The sequence below is a fragment of the Mustela putorius genome, unplaced genomic scaffold (genome assembly GCF_011764305.1).
Source record: "Mustela putorius furo isolate JIRA1106 unplaced genomic scaffold, ASM1176430v1.1 tig00003913_pilon_pilon_pilon, whole genome shotgun sequence".
Lineage (NCBI taxonomy): Eukaryota > Metazoa > Chordata > Mammalia > Carnivora > Mustelidae > Mustela > Mustela putorius.
Genome location: NW_025422060.1, coordinates 5,007,369 through 5,025,494, shown reverse-complemented (window position 1 = coordinate 5,025,494; position 18,126 = coordinate 5,007,369). Strand labels below are relative to the sequence as shown.

The 18,126-nt window shown below is 34.6% G+C and overlaps 1 protein-coding gene across 1 annotated transcript in view; it reads left to right on the top strand.

Annotated features, from left to right (window-relative positions):
• CCDC7 (coiled-coil domain containing 7) overlaps positions 1–18,126 on the top strand; it is a 467,373-nt gene that overhangs the window by 17,614 nt on the left and 431,633 nt on the right. Inside the window, exon 5 of the mRNA XM_045069128.1 lies at positions 1,369–1,452. Coding sequence (XP_044925063.1) covers positions 1,369–1,452 — 84 coding nt within the window. The remainder of the gene's footprint in view (positions 1–1,368; positions 1,453–18,126) is intronic.

Sequence of the window (18,126 nt, the reverse complement as noted above, 5' to 3'; positions counted from 1 at the left end):
TATGGTCTAATATTATGTAATGGTCTATTATAATGACCATTATCATACTATTATAGTAGTACAAGTGATACTATTATAAGACTATTATATACTTGTCTCACAACACTGTTGTCATAAATTTTGATGATTTTGATATCCACATAGATGACCTTTGCAAATAATCCAGCGTCTAAGTTTGTTGAATTTCTTTGCTCCAGTGATCTTGTCTTCTATCATCTGTCAGCAACTAACAAGGTGATATCTTCTGTTCTTTGTAAATAACCAATAACTTTTCCATAATTTAAGTTTAATCATCTTAATCTTTTGTCACTACCTTTTATCTTTCCCACTTAATATTCTGGCTCCAAAATTCTTTGATTTCATTTGGAACTATAATCCATTGGTTTTACTGCCTTTTACTGTCCCAAATCCTCCTCGTGGTCTTACCTAGCTTAAATTCCATGTTCCATTATTATTATTGCTTCCATGCATTTCTTCCCCTGCTGTGCTGTATTGATTTTATTTTGTTAAATTGCAACCATGATCAAATCAATCACCATCTTTTCTATATTTGTGGCATCTGAATGTGAGTAGAAGAAAATCCCTAAGTATGCTTATAGTCTCATTTTACATTTAATTTTAGGAAACCTAGTTCATTCATTTTCTCAGTCTCCTGAATGACTAATTCAGTTTTTCCTCTTCTCCTATATGGGTGTAAGTCTTTATCATGACAAAAAAAGTGTATCTGCCTGTGAGTATGTTTTAAAATGTGATGATGAATGAACATATTCCTTATGGAGAACATTATATGAGAATCCTAACTGTATATAAACATCTGAGATTTGTCTATCATAGGTTGTTTCTGATTTACAAATCACTGCTCTACTAGAAAAGATTCAGTCATTGTGATATTTTCATCTGTCACTATTTTTTCCTCAAAGTGTTCATATGCCAATTGAATGAGGGTAAAAGACTACAGCTCTTGGCAAGTATACTTATATTCAGAAGTCATAATGAACATTCATTTTCTAACAAGGAGATATATTTCTAAGGTATATACAGAGTGGCTTCCTTTTTTTGGGTACTCATAAATTTCAGGAGCCTAAATCTGGGATGATTGATTCTCTGCAGCAGTGCAGGGGAGAATAAGAGGCATAGCTGGATGTATGTCATTCAGAGGCCACTCCCCAGAACGTACTGTCTTCCACTTTCTGGGAGAATTTGGTAGTAGAACATTTGGAGTATGATTTCTTGTGTTATATGTTTGAAGGGACATAAATTATAGGCAAAAAATATTTTCCCAAATAATTAAGATATACTATAATATAGATGGGGATGCATATGGATTCTGAAATAAAAAGAATTTTGTTTTGTTATTCTTTTCAAAAGGTTGGGGATGATCTGAATTCATTCTTGGTATGTTGTTCACAATTTGCAGCTCAGTTGGAAGCAGCAGCTAAGGAAGAACGTAATGTATGTATTCTGTGTAAAATGTCAAGTGTAAGATATTTAATATTTTAATGATTTTAGTTATTAGTAATGTTGATAACATTTTGTATTAATTTTATATTAATTTACTAAAATCATTGTTATTAATAATAATTTCAGCAATACAATATTTAAAGCTATGTTGGTTGTTTGAACTTGAATGTGATAATCATTTAACCGTATTAGTCTAGATACCATGCCTTAAGGAGTTATAAAAGACATTAGAAAGTCTTATTTATTTTTTTATTCTTAACGTAGGCATTTAGGTCTTTAAGTACATCATTTAGTCATTAGTATTTTCATATTTCCAAATGAAAATATAGTATTAATATTTATATTTTAGTGTTTTTAAGCATTTTTTATTTAAATCCAATTTAGTTAACATATAGTGTATTATTACTTTCAGGGGTAGAATTTAGTGATTCATCAGTTGCATACAATACCCAGTGCTTATTACATCAGGTGTCCTTCTTAATGCCCATCACCCAGGGTCCCCATCCCCCTACTCACCACCCCTCCAGCAACCTTAAGCTTGTTTCCTAGAGTTAAGAGTCTGTTAGGGTTTATCTTCCTCTGTTTCTATATTATTTTTCCTTCCCTTCTCTTGTGTTCATCTATTTTGTTTCTTAAATTCTGTGTATGAATGAAATCATATGGTATTTGTCTTTCTCTAACTTATTTTGCTTAGCTTATGCTAAGCTTCCAGTTCCATCCAAATAAAGTAATATATATTACAAAAGTAATATGTCATAATTAATGAAAATTTTAAAAAAATGCATAAAGAAGAAAACAAAAATTAACATAATCCTATTTCCCCAAGATAACGAACTATTGTTAACATATTTTTATTTCCCTTCCTGATTTTCCAAAGTTATAAAGATTTAGAAAAAAATGAGATAATACTGTACATATTATTTGGTAATACACTTTTATTACTTTTTAATTTTTGCAAAATAGCATTTATTGTGTCTTATCTGATTGTAAACATTACTATTATTTTTTAAAGACTTATTTATTTTGAGAGAGAGAATGCATGAGCGGGAGGTGGGAAAGAGAGACAGGGAGAGAGAATCTTAAGCAGACTACCCACTGAGCACAGAGCCGGAAATGGGGGCTGGATCTCAAAACCCTGGGATCATGACCTGAGTCGAAACCAAGAACTGACTGAGTCACCCAGGTGCCCTTGATTGTAAACATATTATTGTGGAACATTTAAAATTGAGGAAAGTGAATAGGAAAAAAAGTTTCCTGCGATCTCAAATCTAGTATATATGCACCATTAACATTTTAGAACACGTTTTCTAGTGTGCTCTGAGTGTGTATATACACACACATACATATATTACATACACATAGACACACACATATAAATGCACACACTTGCTGTGTATGTCTGTATGCATACATTTATATGTACATTGATATATGTATTTTCTAATTTTTTATTGCAAAATACACATACTGTACAACTTACTATATTGACCATTTTAAGTGTACAGTTCAGTGGTATTAAACACATTAATATTGTACAATGATCATGTCTATCAGTCTCAGAACTCTTTTCATCTTGCAAAACTGAAACTGTATGCATTAAACAGTAACTCCTTATGACCCCTTACCAGAGCCCCTGGTAACCACTGTTCTACTCTGTGTTACTATGAGTTTGGTGGGCTTCTTCTCTTTATTTCTCTCTTTTTTTCTCTCTCTTTCTCTTTCTTCCTTTCTTTCTCCCCCCCCTTCTCTCTTCCCCCCTCCCTTCCTTCCTTCCTTTCTAGATCCACAGGTAAGAGAGATCATGCAATATTTATATTTTTGTGTCTGGCCTATTTCACTTAAGGTTTTCCAGATTCACCCATGTTGTCACAAACGACAGGACCTCCTTCTTTTTATAACTGAATAATATTTCTCTCTCTGTGTGTGTGTGTGTGTATTACAATTTCTTTATCTAGTCATCCATCCATGGATACTTAGATTGTTTCCATGTCTTGGTGATTGTGAATAAAGCTACAGTGAACATGGGAGTGCAGGTATTTCTTTGAGACACTAATTTTGTTTTCTTTAGATATATGTCTGGAAGTGGGATCACTAGATCATATGGTAGTTCTGTTTTTAAATAATTGAAGAGTCTTCATACTGTTTTCTGTAGCTGCTGTACCAGTTTCCCTTCCTACCAATGGTGCACACGATTCCCTTTTCTCCAAATCTTTGTCAACGGTTGTTTTCTCTTTTTGATAATAGCCATTCTAACAGGTGTGAGGTAGTATTTCATTGTGATTTTGATTTGCATTTCCCTGATGATGTTGATGCACCTTTTCATGTTCCTGTTGGTCATTTTGTATGTCTTCCTTGGAAAAAAATGTATTTTGCCCATTAAAAATTTTTTTTTCCACTCTTGAGTTGTATTAGTTCCGTATATTTTTTGGATGTTAATCCCTTATGAAGTATATGCTTTGCCAGTATTTTCTTTCTTTCCATAGAATGCCCTTTTCATGTTGTTGATTGTTTCCTTGACTATGCAGTAACTTTTTAGTTTGATGTAGTCCCACTTAACTTATTTTTGCTTTTGTTAAACTTTGCTTTTGATGTCATGTCCATGAAACCATTGTCAAATCCAAAGTCCCGAAGTTTTTATTCTGTCCTCTTCTAGGCGTGTAATAGGTTTAGATCTTATATGTAGGTCATGGGTTTACTCTGAGTTAATTTTGTAACGGTGTAAGTGGTGTAAGGGTCCAATTTTATCTTATTTTTTTGCATGTTTGTATCTAGTTTCCCCAGTGGTATTTGTTGAGAAGATTCTACTTTCCCCATTATCTCGGTACTCTTATCAAAAATTATTTTGTCATATGCAAAGGTTTATTTCTGATCTTTCAGTTTTGTTCTATTGTTTCTTTATATTTAAAATTTTTAATTTTTTATTGAAGTATAATTGACACAATGTTACATTTGTTTCAGATTATTTTTTATTTTAATTTTTGAAAATCGAGATGTAATTGGACTGTGATATAATAAACTATATCAGTTTTAGGTGTAGGTATGTATATATCTTTATGCCAGTAAAGTGCTTTCTTTATTACTGTTGCTTTGTAGTATATTTTGAAATCAGGATATTTGAAGCCTCCAGCTTTTTCTTTTTCAAGATGATTTTGGTATTCAGGATGTCTTGAAATTCCATGTGTATTTTAGTATGTTTTTTTCTATTCCTGAAAAATAGTCCATTGGCATTTCTACAGGAATTATATTGAATCTGTAGATCACTTTGGATAGTATGAACTTTTTAACAATATTAAGTCTTGGGGTGCCTGGGTGGCTCAGTGGGTTAAAACCTCTGCCTTCTGCTCAGGTCTTGATCCCAGGGTCCTGGGATCGAGCCCCACATCAGGCTCTCTGCTCTGTGGAGAGCCTGCTTCATCCTCTCTCTTACTGCCTCTCTGCCTACTTGTGATCTCTCTGTCAAATAAATAAAATCTTTAAAAAAACAAAAAACAATATTAAGTCTTTGAATCCATGAGCATGGATGTTCTTTCCATTTATTTGGATCTTTGATTTCTTTTAGCAGTGTTTTCTAGCTTTCTGTGTATATATCTTTCACCTCCTTGGTTAGGTTTATTCCTAAATATTTTTAGATTTTTGATGTTATAGTAAATGAGATTGCTTTCTTAATTTTCATTTTTGGATTGGACACTGTTAATATATAGAAATATAACTGATTTTTGATTTTGTGTCCTGCAATTTTGCTGAATTTATTAGTTCTAACACTGTGTGAGTATGTGTGGGTGTGTGTATGTGTGTATTGTGTGTAATCTTTAGGGTTTCCTATATATGAGATCATGTCATTTGCAGACAGGGACAGGTTTTTTTTTTCCCGTTTTGTATGACTTTATTATTTTTTTCTTTTTAAATTTCTCTGGAACTTCCAGTACTATGTTGAATAGTGCTGGTGAGATGGGCAGATTTGCCTTGTTCTTGATACTAGAGAAAAATCTACCAATCTTTTCCCAGTGAGTATGCTCTTTGCTGTGGCCTGTTTTTATATGGATTTTTATTTTGAGTTAGTTTTCTTCTATTCTTAGTTTATTGAGTTTTTTAAAATCATGAAGGAGTGTTGATTTTTACAAAGCTTTTCCTCCATCTGTTGAGATAATCCTGTGGTTCTTGCTCTTCATTTTGCTTATGTGGTGTATTATATTGTTTCATGTTACTACAAATAGTGAGCCAGGCTTGTGTTCCAGACATAAATCCTTTTTGGTTTTACTGTGTGATCCTTTTAGTGTGTGTGTGTGTGTGTGTGTGTGTGTGTGTGTGTTTTTAATATGAAGTAGACTTCACGCCCAGCATGGAGTCCAACACCAGGCTTGAACTCACGATCATTAATACCGAGACTGAGCTGAATGTGTAACCGACTGAGCCACCCAGGTGTCCCTTAATGTGCTTTTGAATTCTTTTTGCTAGTATTTTTGTATCGTTTTTTCCATTTTCTATTAATTATTCCTTAATTTATATTTATGTAAATAAATATAAATTTATTAATTATAAATTATAAAATTTAAATTATATTATTTATGCATAATATAGAATATAGAATGTTTATATATTATATTATTAAAAAGAAAAATATAAAAAAAATAAAAAATCACTTACTTGTATTAATCAGGAATATTGGTCTGTAGTTTTCTTGTGCCTTTTTTGTTTTGATATCATGATAATGCTGGCCTTATGGAGTTGGTTTTGGAATTTTCACCTTTGTGATTCTTTGGAAGAGTTTGAGAAGTGTGTTAATTCTTTTTCTTTTCTTTCTTTCTTTCTTTTTTCTTTTTTTAAAAGATTTTATCTATTTACTTGACAGAAAGAGCAAGAGAGAGAGCATGAGAGGGGAGAGGGTCAGAGGGAGAAGCAGACTCCCTGCTGAGCAGGGAACCCGATGTGGGACTTGATTCCAGGATCATGACCTGAGCTGAAGGCAGTCACTAACTGAGCCACCCAGGTGCCCTGTTAATTCTTTTTTAAGTGATAAAATTCTCCAGTGAAGTTCTGGGATTTTCTTTTGTTGGTAGGTTTTTGATTACTGCCTCAATCTCCTTACTAGTTACAGGTCTGTTCAGATTTTTTATTTTTTTGTGGTTTGGCCTTGGTAGATTGTATGTTTCTAGGAATTTATCCATTTCTTCTAGGTTATCCAGTAGTCTTTTATGATCCTTTGTCTTTGATTGGAGTGGACATCATTGTAATATCTCTTTCATTTCTTTTTCTTTTTTTTTTTTTTTTTTAAGATTTTGTTTATTTTATTTATTTTTTTTTTTTTTTAATTTTTTATTTTTTATAAACATATATTTTTATCCCCAGGGGTACAGGTCTGTGAATCACCAGGTTTACACACTTCACAGCACTCACCAAATCACATACCCTCCCCAATGTCCATAATCCCACCCCCTTCTCCCAAACCCCCTCCCCCCGGCAACCCTCAGTTTGTTGTGAGATTAAGAGTCACTTATGGTTTGGCTCCCTCCCAATCCCATCTTGTTTCATTTATTCTTCTACCCACTTAAGCCTCCATGTTGCATCACCACTTCCTCATATCAGGGAGATCATATGATAGTTGTCTTTCTCTGCTTGACTTATTTCGCTAAGCATGATACGCTCTAGTTCCATCCATGTTGTTGCAAATGGCAAGATTTCATTTCTTTTGATGGCTGCATAGTATTCCATTGTGTATATATACCACATCTTCTTGATCCATTCATCTGTTGATGGACATCTAGGTTCTTTCCATAGTTTGGCTATTGTGGACATTGCTGCTATAAACATTCGGGTGCATGTGTCCCTTTGGATCACTACATTTGTATCTTTAGGGTAAATACCCAATAGTGCAATTGCTGGGTCATAGGGCAGTTCTATTTTCAACATTTTGAGGAACCTCCATGCTGTTTTCCAGAGTGGCTGCACCAGCTTGCATTCCCACCAACAGTGTAGGAGGGTTCCCCTTTCTCCGCATCCTCGCCAGCATCTGTCATTTCCTGACTTGTTGATTTTAGCCATTCTGACTGGTGTGAGGTGATATCTCATTGTGGTTTTGATTTGTATTTCCCTGATGCCGAGTGATATGGAGCACTTTTTCATGTGTCTGTTGGCCATCTGGATGTCTTCTTTGCAGAAATGTCTGTTCATGTCTTCTGCCCATTTCTTGATTGGATTATTTGTTCTTTGGGTGTTGAGTTTGCTAAGTTCTTTATAGATTCTGGACACTAGTCCTTTATCTGATATGTCGTTTGCAAATATCTTCTCCCATTCTGTCAGTTGTCTTTTGATTTTTGTTAACTGTTTCCTTTGCTGTGCAAAAGCTTTTGATCTTGATGAAATCCCAATAGTTCATTTTTGCCCTTGCTTCCCTTGCCTTTTGCGTTGTTCCTAGGAAGATGTTGCTGCGGCAGAGGTCGAAGAGGTTGCTGCCCGTGTTCTCCTCAAGGATTTTGATGGATTCCTTTCGTACATTGAGGTCCTTCATCCATTTTGAGTCTATTTTTGTGTGTGGTGTAAGGAAATGGTCCAATTTCATTTTTCTGCATGTGGCTGTCCAATTTTCCCAGCACCATTTATTGAAAAGGCTGTCTTTTTTCCATTGGACATTCTTTCCTGCTTTGTCGAAGATTAGTTGACCATAGATTTGAGGGTCTATTTCTGGGCTCTCTATTCTGTTCCATTGATCTATGTGTCTGTTTTTGTGCCAGTACCATGCTGTCTTGATGATGACAGCTTTGTAATAGAGCCTGAAGTCCGGAATTGTGATGCCACCAACGTTGGCTTTCTTTTTCAATATCCCTTTGGCTATTCCAGGTCTTTTCTGGTTCCATATAAATTTTAGAATTATTTGTTCCATTTCTTTGAAAAAGATGGATGGTACTTTGATAGGAATTGCATTAAATGTGTAGATTGTGTAGATTTGCTTAGGTAGCATAGACATTTTCACAATATTTATTCTTCCAATCCAGGAGCATGGAACATTTTTCCATTTCTTTGTGTCATCCTCAATTTCTTTCATGAGTACTTTATAGTTTTCTGAGTATAGATTCTGTGTCTCTTTGGTTAGGTTTATTCCTAGGTATCTTATGGTTTTGGGATGCAATTGTAAATGGGATTGACTCCTTAATATCTCTTTTCTTCTGTCTTGCTGTTGGTGTAGAGAAATGCAACTGATTTCTGTGCATTGATTTTATATCCTGACACTTTACTGAATTCCTGTATAAGTTCTAGCAGTTTTGGAGTGCAGTCTTTTGGGTTTTTCCACATATAGTATCATATCATCTGCGAAGAGTGATAATTTGACTTCTTCTTTGCCGATTTGGATGCCTTTAATTTCCTTTTGTTGTCTGATTGCTGAGGCTAGGACCTCTAGTACGATGTTGAATAGCAGTGGTGATAATGGACATCCCTGCCGTGTTCCTGACCTTAGCGGAAAAGCTTTCAGTTTTTCTCCATTGAGAATGATATTTGCGGTGGGTTTTTCATAGATGGCTTTGATGATATTGAGGTATGTGCCCTCTATCCCTACACTTTGAAGAGTTTTGATCAGGAAGGGATGTTGTACTTTGTCAAATGCTTTTTCAGCATCTATTGAGAGTATCATATGGTTCTTGTTCTTTCTTTTATTGATGTGTTGTATCACATTGACTGATTTGCGGATGTTGAACCAACCTTGCAGCCCTGGAATAAATCCCACTTGGTCGTGGTGAATAATCTTTTTAATGTACTGTTGAATCCTATTGGCTAGTATTTTGTTGAGTATTTTCGCATCTGTGTTCATCAAGGATATCGGTCTATAGCTCTCTTTTTTGGTGGGATCCTTGTCTGGTTTTGGGATCAAGGTGATGCTGGCCTCATAAAATGAGTTTGGAAGTTTTCCTTCCATTTCTATTTTTTGGAACAGTTTCAGGAGAATAGGAATTAGTTCTTCTTTAAATGTTTGGTAGAATTCCCCCGGGGAAGCCGTCTGGCCCTGGGCTTTTGTTTGTTTGGAGATTTTTAATGACTGTTTCAATCTCCTTACTGGTTATGGGTCTGTTCAGGCTTTCTATTTCTTCCTGGTTCAGTTTGTGGTAGTTTATATGTTTCTAGGAATGCATCCATTTCTTCCAGATTGTCAAATTTATTGCCGTAGAGTTGCTCATAGTATGTTCTTATAATAGTTTGTATTTCTTTGGTGTTAGTTGTGATCTCTCCTCTTTCATTCATGATTTTATTTATTTGGGTCCTTTCTCTTTTCTTTTTGATAAGTCGGGCCAGGGGTTTATCAATTTTATTAATTCTTTCAAAGAACCAGCTCCTAGTTTCGTTGATTTGTTCTATTGTTTTTTTGGTTTCTATTTCATTGATTTCTGCTCTGATCTTTATGATTTCTCTTCTCCTGCTGGGCTTAGGGTTTCTTTCTTGTTCTTTCTCCAGCTCCTTTAGGTGTAGGGTTAGGTTGTGTACCTGAGACCTTTCTTGTTTCTTGAGAAAGGCTTGTACCGCTATATATTTTCCTCTCAGGACTGCCTTTGTTGTGTCCCCACAGATTTTGAACCGTTGTGTTTTCATTATCATTTGTTTCCATGATTTTTTTTCAATTCTTCTTTAATTTCCCGGTTGACCCATTCATTCTTTAGAAGGATACTGTTTAGTCTCCATGTATTTGGGTTCTTTCCAAACTTCCTTTTGTGGTTGAGTTCTAGCTTTAGAGCATTGTGGTCTGAAAATATGCAGGGAATGATCCCAATCTTTTGATACCGGTTGAGTCCTGATTTAGGACCGAGGATGTGATCTATTCTGGAGAATGTTCCATGTGCACTAGAGAAGAATGTGTATTCTGTTGCTTTGGGATGAAATATTCTGAATATATCTGTGATGTCCATCTGGTCCAGTGTGTCATTTAAGGCCTTTATATCCTTGCTGATCTTTTGCTTGGATGACCTGTCCATTTCAGTGAGGGGAGTGTTAAAGTCCCCTACTATCATTGTATTATTGTTGATGTGTTTCTTTGATTTTGTTATTAATTGGTTTATATAGTTGGCTGCTCCCACATTGGGGGCATAGATATTTAAAATTGTTAAATCTTCTTGTTGGACAGACCCTTTGAGTATGATATAGTGTCCTTCCTCATCTCTTATTATAGTCTTTGGCTTAAAATCTAATTGATCTGATATAAGGATTGCCACTCCTGCTTTCTTCTGATGTCCATTAGCATGGTAAATTCTTTTCCACCCCCTCACTTTAAATCTGGAGGTGTCTTCGGGCTTAAAATGTGTTTCTTGGAGGCAACATATAGATGGGTTTTGTTTTTTTATCCATTCTGATACCCTGTGTCTTTTGACAGGGGCATTTAGCCCATTCACATTCAGGGTAACTATTGAGAGATATGAATTTAGTGCCATTGTATTGCCTGTAAGGTGACTGTTACTGTATATGGTCTCTGTTCCTTTCTGATCTACCACTTGTAGGCTCTCTCTTTGCTTAGAGGACCCCTTTCAAGATTTCCTGTAGAGCTGGTTTGGTATTTGCAAATTTTGTTTATTTATTTGACAGAGAGAGAGAGTGATAGGGAATACAAGCAGGGACAGTGGGAGAGGGAGAAGCAGACTGCCCGCTGAGCAGGGAGCCTAATGCAGGGCTCCATCCTAGGACCCTGGAATTATGACCTGAGCTGAAGATAGATACTTAATGACTGAGCCACTCAGGGACCCCTCTCTTTCATTTCTAATTTTAGTTATTGAATATTCTCTTTTTCATACTTCATATAGCCAAATGTTTTTCTTTATCTTTTCAGAAACTACTCTTGGTATCATTGATTTCTATCCTCTATTTCATTTATCTCTGCTCTAGTATTTATCTCCTTTCTTTTGCAAACTCTGGGTTAAAAATTTCGTGTTGTCCTTCCTTTTGGTGAAAGGTTAGATTGTTGGTTTGTGATTTTTAAATGTAAACATTTATGACCATAAACATTTTGTACTGATTTTGCTCACTAGCATTGTTTTGGTATTTTGTTTTTTTTTTTTTTTCATTAACCTTCAGGTATTTTCTAAATTCTATTATAATTTCTTCTTTGACCTATGGATTATTGAAGAGCATGTTGTTTAATTTTCACATATTTATAGATTTTTTTTGTTTTATTCCTGCTATTGATTTCTAATTTTACACCATTGTGTTTGAAAAGATGCTTAGTGTGATTTCAATCTTAAATTTGTTAAAACTTGTTTTGTGTCCTAACACGTAGTCTACTTTGGAGAATTTTCTATGTATGCCTGAGAAGAACATGTATTTTGCTGTTGTTGGGTGGGGTATTTGTATATGTTTGTTATGTCTGTCTATTTTACAGTATTGTTTAGTCCTTTATTTCTAATTGATATTCTCATTGTTCTTATTATAACTGAAATCGGGGATATTTAAATATCCTACTATTACTGTGTTGCCGTTTCTCCCTTTTAGTTCTTTAGTGTTTGCTTCATATATTTGGAGGCTTTAATGTTAGATGCATGTATATTTATAATTGTTATATCTTCCTAGTGAATTGACCCTTTTATCATTACATAGTATTCTTTTTCTTTTTTTGATAGTTTTCTCTTAATCTCTATTTTGTCCAGAATGGCCACCCTGGCTTTCCTTTCCCTTTGGAATGTCTTCTTCTGTACTTTTACTTTGAGCCTCTTTGAGTCCTAAGATTTAAAGAGAGCTTGTTATAGGCAGTGTATAGTTGGATATTTTTATTATATTTAAGAAAAATAATGAATTCAGTCTGTGTCTTTTTGTTGGTGTGTTTAATCCATTTACATTTATTGTAATTACTGGTAGGAAGGGCTTACTATTGCCATTTTGTTAATGTTTTCTGTTTTGAAGTTTTTGTTTCTTTTTCTTTTTGGTATCTTTTGTGGTTTTTTGTTTGTTTTGTTTTGTTTTTGTTTCTGTTTTTTAAAATGACATATTTTGATTCCCTTCTCATTTCCCTTTGTGTATATTCTATAGATATTCCCTTTGTGGTTATCATTGCAATTATATAAAACTTATTAACATTATAGCAATCTATTTTAAACTGATAACTTCAGTTGCCTATAAAAACTGACTATTGGGGCACCTGGGTGGCTCAGTCGTTAAGTGTCTGCCTTTGGCTCAGGTAATGATACTAGGGTCCTGGGATCAAGCCCCATATCAGGCTCCCAGCTTGGTGGGGAGCTGCCTTCTCCCTTTTCTGCTCTCCCTCTTTTTGCTCTCTGTATGTCAAATAAATAAATAAATAAAATCTTTGGGGGAAAAAACTCTACTTACATCCTTTCCTCTTCTATTTTATGTTACTTGTGACGTAAATTACCTCTTTTTACATCGCATGGACATTAATTTAAATTTATAGTTAGTTTTCATCTTACAGAATTTCTGTGCCAGATTTATAAGTGATTTGTTCACTTATTTATAATACTATAGGATATTTGTTGATATATTTATCTTTACCAGGGAATTTTATATTTTCATATGGTTTTGTGTTGATGTTTATTGTTTTTTCTCTTTAACTTTTTGGACTTTTAGGACTCCCTTCAGGATTTCTTGTAAGGAGGATCTAGTAGTGATTAATTCCATTCAGATTTTTGGAAAATCTTCATTTATCCTTCATATTTGAAGGGCAGTTTTGCCAGATACAGTGTTTGGCAGTTTTTCTTTCAGTGCATTGACTATATCATCCTGTTTCTTTGTAGCCCATAATCTTAATGGATAGAAATCTGCTGATGATCTGATGAGAACTTTCTTTTATGTAATGAGTTGTATTTCTCTTGTTGTTGACAAGATTCTCTGTGACTTTTGCCAGTTTGATCTCAGGGTAGTACCTTCAGATATTTTCCTAGTTAGAGTTCTTCAAGTTATTTGAATTTGTATGTCTGTTTTTCTCCTCAGATTTGGGAAATTTTCAGTCATTATTTCTTTAAGTAAATTCCACACCCCTTGGTTTTTTCTTCCTTCTTCAATTCCCTTAATACATATTTTATTTTGTCCCACGGTATCCCATATGTCCTTTAGGATCGCTTCTTCTTCTTTTTTCTTTTTCTTTTCTACCTTGATTATTTTGAAAGTCTTTATATCTTCTGGTTTGCTGATCCTTTCTTTTACCTGGTCAAGTTTATTCTTGAGTTCCTGTAATGGATTTTTTTTTTTTCAATTCAGTTATCATATTCTTTAGTTCCAGAATTTCTGTGTGGTTTTTCTTCATAGTTTTATTTTTTTTCTCAATATTTTCATGCTCATGTACTATTTTTCTGATTTCCTTTGGTTGTTTGTTATCTCTTAGCTCATTAAGTATCATTAAGTATCCTTATGATGACAGTTTTGAATTTTTTTGTGAATTTGTATATTTCTGCTTCTTTAGTTTCTGGAGATTTAATCTTTTCTTTTAAATGTGCTGTGGTTCCCCTTTTCCTTTGTATGTCTTGTTACTTTTTTTGTTCAGATCTGGTGTCTGAAGCATCAGCTAACTCTTCTAGATTTTATGGTCTGATTTCCTATAGGGAGGGTTTGCTCCATTCAGTCTGCCTAGTTTCTGGAGACCTCTGGAGACCTCTTAAGCCTTTTTTTGAGTAAGTGTTCCTCTGGGCTTGTGTATGTAATCTATTAGAAGAGGCTTGTAGGTTTCTTTTTCCTTTTCTTTCTTTTTTTTTTTTTAAATTTTATTTATTTATTTGACAGAAACCACAAGCAGGCAGAGAGGGAGAAGCAGGCTCCCTGCTGAGCAGAGAGCCTGATGTGGGCCTCGATTCCACGACCCTGAGATCATGACCTGAGATCATGACCTGAGTGGAAGGAAGAGACTTTTTTTTTTTTTAAAGATTTTATTTATTTATTTTTGTGTGAGAGAGAGAGAGTGAGAGCAAGCACAGGCAGACAGAGTGGAAGGCAGAGTCAGAGGGAGAAGCAGTCTCCCTGCGGAGCAAGGAGCCCGATGCGGGACTCGATCGCAGGACAAGGAAGAGACTTAACCCTCAGAGCCACCCAGGCACCCTGGCTTGTAGGTTTCTACTCAGGTACTCCCCCTAGTGCCTTTCTGGTGCTGCTTTAAATATCAGTACAGGAGCTCCACCCAGTGTCTGTTTTTGGTACTGCAAACCCTATTTCTTTGTGTACTCTAGTCTTAGTTCTCAGAGATTCTCAATCTGGCTGGCATCCTTTTGAGGTCAGCACTTGTATAGAGGCAAGAGGGAAGCTAGCCCCTTGGGCAACCTCTCGCCCTAAATGTCCGAATGTTGGATGTGTGTTCCACTCCTTTCCATCCCCAAGGGGAAAACAAGAGTTGAGGATTTCTTCCCAGTTGTGCTGCAGTGTGAGTATAAGGAGAGGCTCTGACAAGTTAATGTTGAGAGTATCAAAATTTTATTTATTTATTAATTTATTTTTTGGTGGACTTTGATGTGGTTGGTTTTGTCCTTGCTTAAGATATAGGAAACTTACTGGTTTTGGGATTTCTCAGAGCATTTGGCTTGTTTGATGTTAAATCCCTGTTTTTCTACTGGAAGGAGTGTTTCAGGCATCATATTCACTATCTTGCTGATAAAGTCTTGTTTCTTTAATGAGGAATGGTATTAGAAACCAAGATCTGACAGTTAATCAGTGATCCTGGAATGAATACTTTTATGCTGTATCAGCAGACAAAACTAGGAAATGTGTATAGTATGCACACATATACATATGCACAGTTCATATATTTATATTCTTATTTACAAATAGAGTGCACATATACATGCATATATACATAAATAGACATATTTAGAAATCGGGAGTCCTCACAGACACCTTTAGTTCCAGTCTCTCACCACAGGTCTTATTCTTACTTTCCTTTATTTCATATGTATATGTCCTTCTTCCCACAGTTAGAATTCTAACTCTTAACATCACTACATTTACTCTTTTGTTCAATCTTATAATACTTCCAACATCATTTAAGAATTTCCTCTTTTATATCACTATGAAAACGAATGTACTAAAAAGATTTTGTGATTTCTTTTGAACTACCTGCCCACCCCCCACCGCTTAGCATCATTTTTGTCCAAGACTTAGTATAAGGCATACGTTAAATTCTGTGTTGATGAGTAAGTTGAACAGTTGTTTTTTCTTTTTCGTTTACTAATTTAACTTGTTTAAGTTTGAAACAAAAACTGTAACTCAAAAAAATATATATACCCCCATGTTAATTGCAGCATTATTTATAATAGCTAAGATGGAAGCAACCCAAGTATACATTAATAGATGAATGGATAAAGAAGATGTGGTATGTGTATACGTGTGCGCACGTGCACACACACACACACACACAGGAATATTATTAAGGTATAAAAAGAATGGTATCTTGCCATTTGTGACAATATGGATGAACTTAGAGTGTTTTATGCTAAGTGGTAGCCAAAGGTGGTGGTGGTAAGAGGTGGGAGAAATGGGTGATGATGATCAACAGGTACAAGTTTCCAGTATATGATAAATAAGTTCTGGGGATATAATGCACTGCATGGTGACTAGAAAAAATATAATAAAAATTTAAAAAACAAAGGAAAGTAAAAGGATGAACAACTACGCAATTTAAAGCTAGCATAGCCTATGGTTAGACAAATTAGAATTAAGGCAAATAAAATTAGAGATGAACCTCCATACAATGATCACAGTTTTGGTTCACCAGGAATATATAATACTCCTTAAGCTCAACTCAATAATAATACCACATGAAGGGGGTAGGGTGTTGTCCTGAAAGAGGTGGTATACGTGTCGAACCAACTGTGGTGCTATGTTCCCAGTTACTGGAGTTATACAGGTCCAGGAATCAAGTAGATTTGCCTTCTCTTCTCATCACTCCCAATGATCCAAATATTGCCAAATATTTGGCAATATTTATTTCCAGTCCCTGCAAGTCGAGATACTATGGTATTGGAGACTATGATCCTACAGGGGTGGTATTGTTTACTAGAGGTACAGTAATAGTTCCATTGGACTTCAAACAGCTGTCTTATCCAAGTTCAAAAATTCATGCTAGCTTCTAGCTGAGGTACATTGTGTGTTTTTGCCTGACTGGCAGGCTGGAATTGCTGCAGAGTTAATATTCCCAGAATTGATGAGTAAGTATCCTTTGTGGACATTTATGAAGTGTATTTACAGTGCTCTAAAATGGTCCCTCATAAGATTGAGCCTCAGTTGCTCCTAATAACAACTCATGTTTATGGTCTATACACACCATTCTTTGATTTCTCCACTCTCTTCCCACATTTTTTGGGATTGCCTTACAAACTGCTTGCACACAGCTCTTGTCTCAGTATCTGCTTTTGGGGGAACCCAAACTGAGATAATATTGTTATTAGAAGCTAACATATTCTTGTATCCAAAGCTTATGTAGACACTGAAATAAAGGTAAATTACAGTGTAATTTTACTTGTTAAAAGGTGTAAAAATCCTAAGCAAAACATGGCAGGTTGAATCCAATAATTTATTATGCCTTTCAGATGAACCAACCATTTGTTTATTATGAAATGGTATTTCATATGTCTATAATAATATTTCTTATTCTGTAGTCTGCTTTGTTTGATACTGATGCAGTTACCTTATGATAGAGTTGTCATGGTATTTCTTCCACATAACCTGTTTATCTCTTTGTATTTAAAATGTGTTTCTTATAGACAATTTTTTTTAAATTTTCAGTCTGATGATATATGCCTTTAATTGAAGTGTTTTGATCATATGCATTTAATGTAATAATTAACATGTTTAGGTATAAGACTGCCATTTTGCTTTTTTTGGTAGTGTTCCTCTGTCATGCCTGCCTTTATTTTTATTTATTTATTTATTTATTGGTTTTGAGTTATGTAGTTCTTTGTATATTTTGGATGTTAACCCCTAATAAGATAATCATTTGCAAATATCTTCTCCCATTCAGTAGATTGCTTTTTTGTTTTGTTGATGGTTCATTTGCTATGCAAAAGCTTTTTATTTTGATGTATTCTTAATAGTTAATTTTGCTTTTGTTTCTCTTTTTCTAAGAGGCCTATCTACAAAAATGTTGCTATGGTCAGTGTCAAAAACAAAACAATACAAAACAAAACCACAGTGTCTGTGTTCCCTTCTAGGATCTTTATGGTTTCAGGTCTCACATTTAGGTATCTAATCCATTTTTAATTTATTTTTGTGTATGGTATAGAAAATTGGCCCAGTTTCATCCTTTTGCATATAGCTGTCCAGTTTTCCTAGCACCATTTATTGAAGAGAGTGTCTTTTCTCCATTGTATATTTTTGTCTTCTTTGTTGTAGATTAATTGACTGTATGAGCATGGGTTTATTTCTGGATTTTCTACTTTGTTCTATTGCTCTATGAGTCTATTTTTGTACCAGTGCCATACTGTTTTCATTACTATAGCTTTATAGTATTATCTTAAAATCTGGATTTCTGCTACCTCAACTTTATCTTTTTCAAGATTGTTTTGGCTATATGGGTCTTTGATGGTTCTATACAAATTTTAGGATTGTTCTAGTTCTGTGAAAATGCTATTGTTATTTTGATAGAGATTGCATTAAACCTAGATTGCCTTGGGTAGTATGGACATTTTAACAGTATTAATTCTTTCAATCCATGAGCATGGAATATCTTTCCATTTATTTGTGTCCTCCTCCTCATTTCTTTTGTCA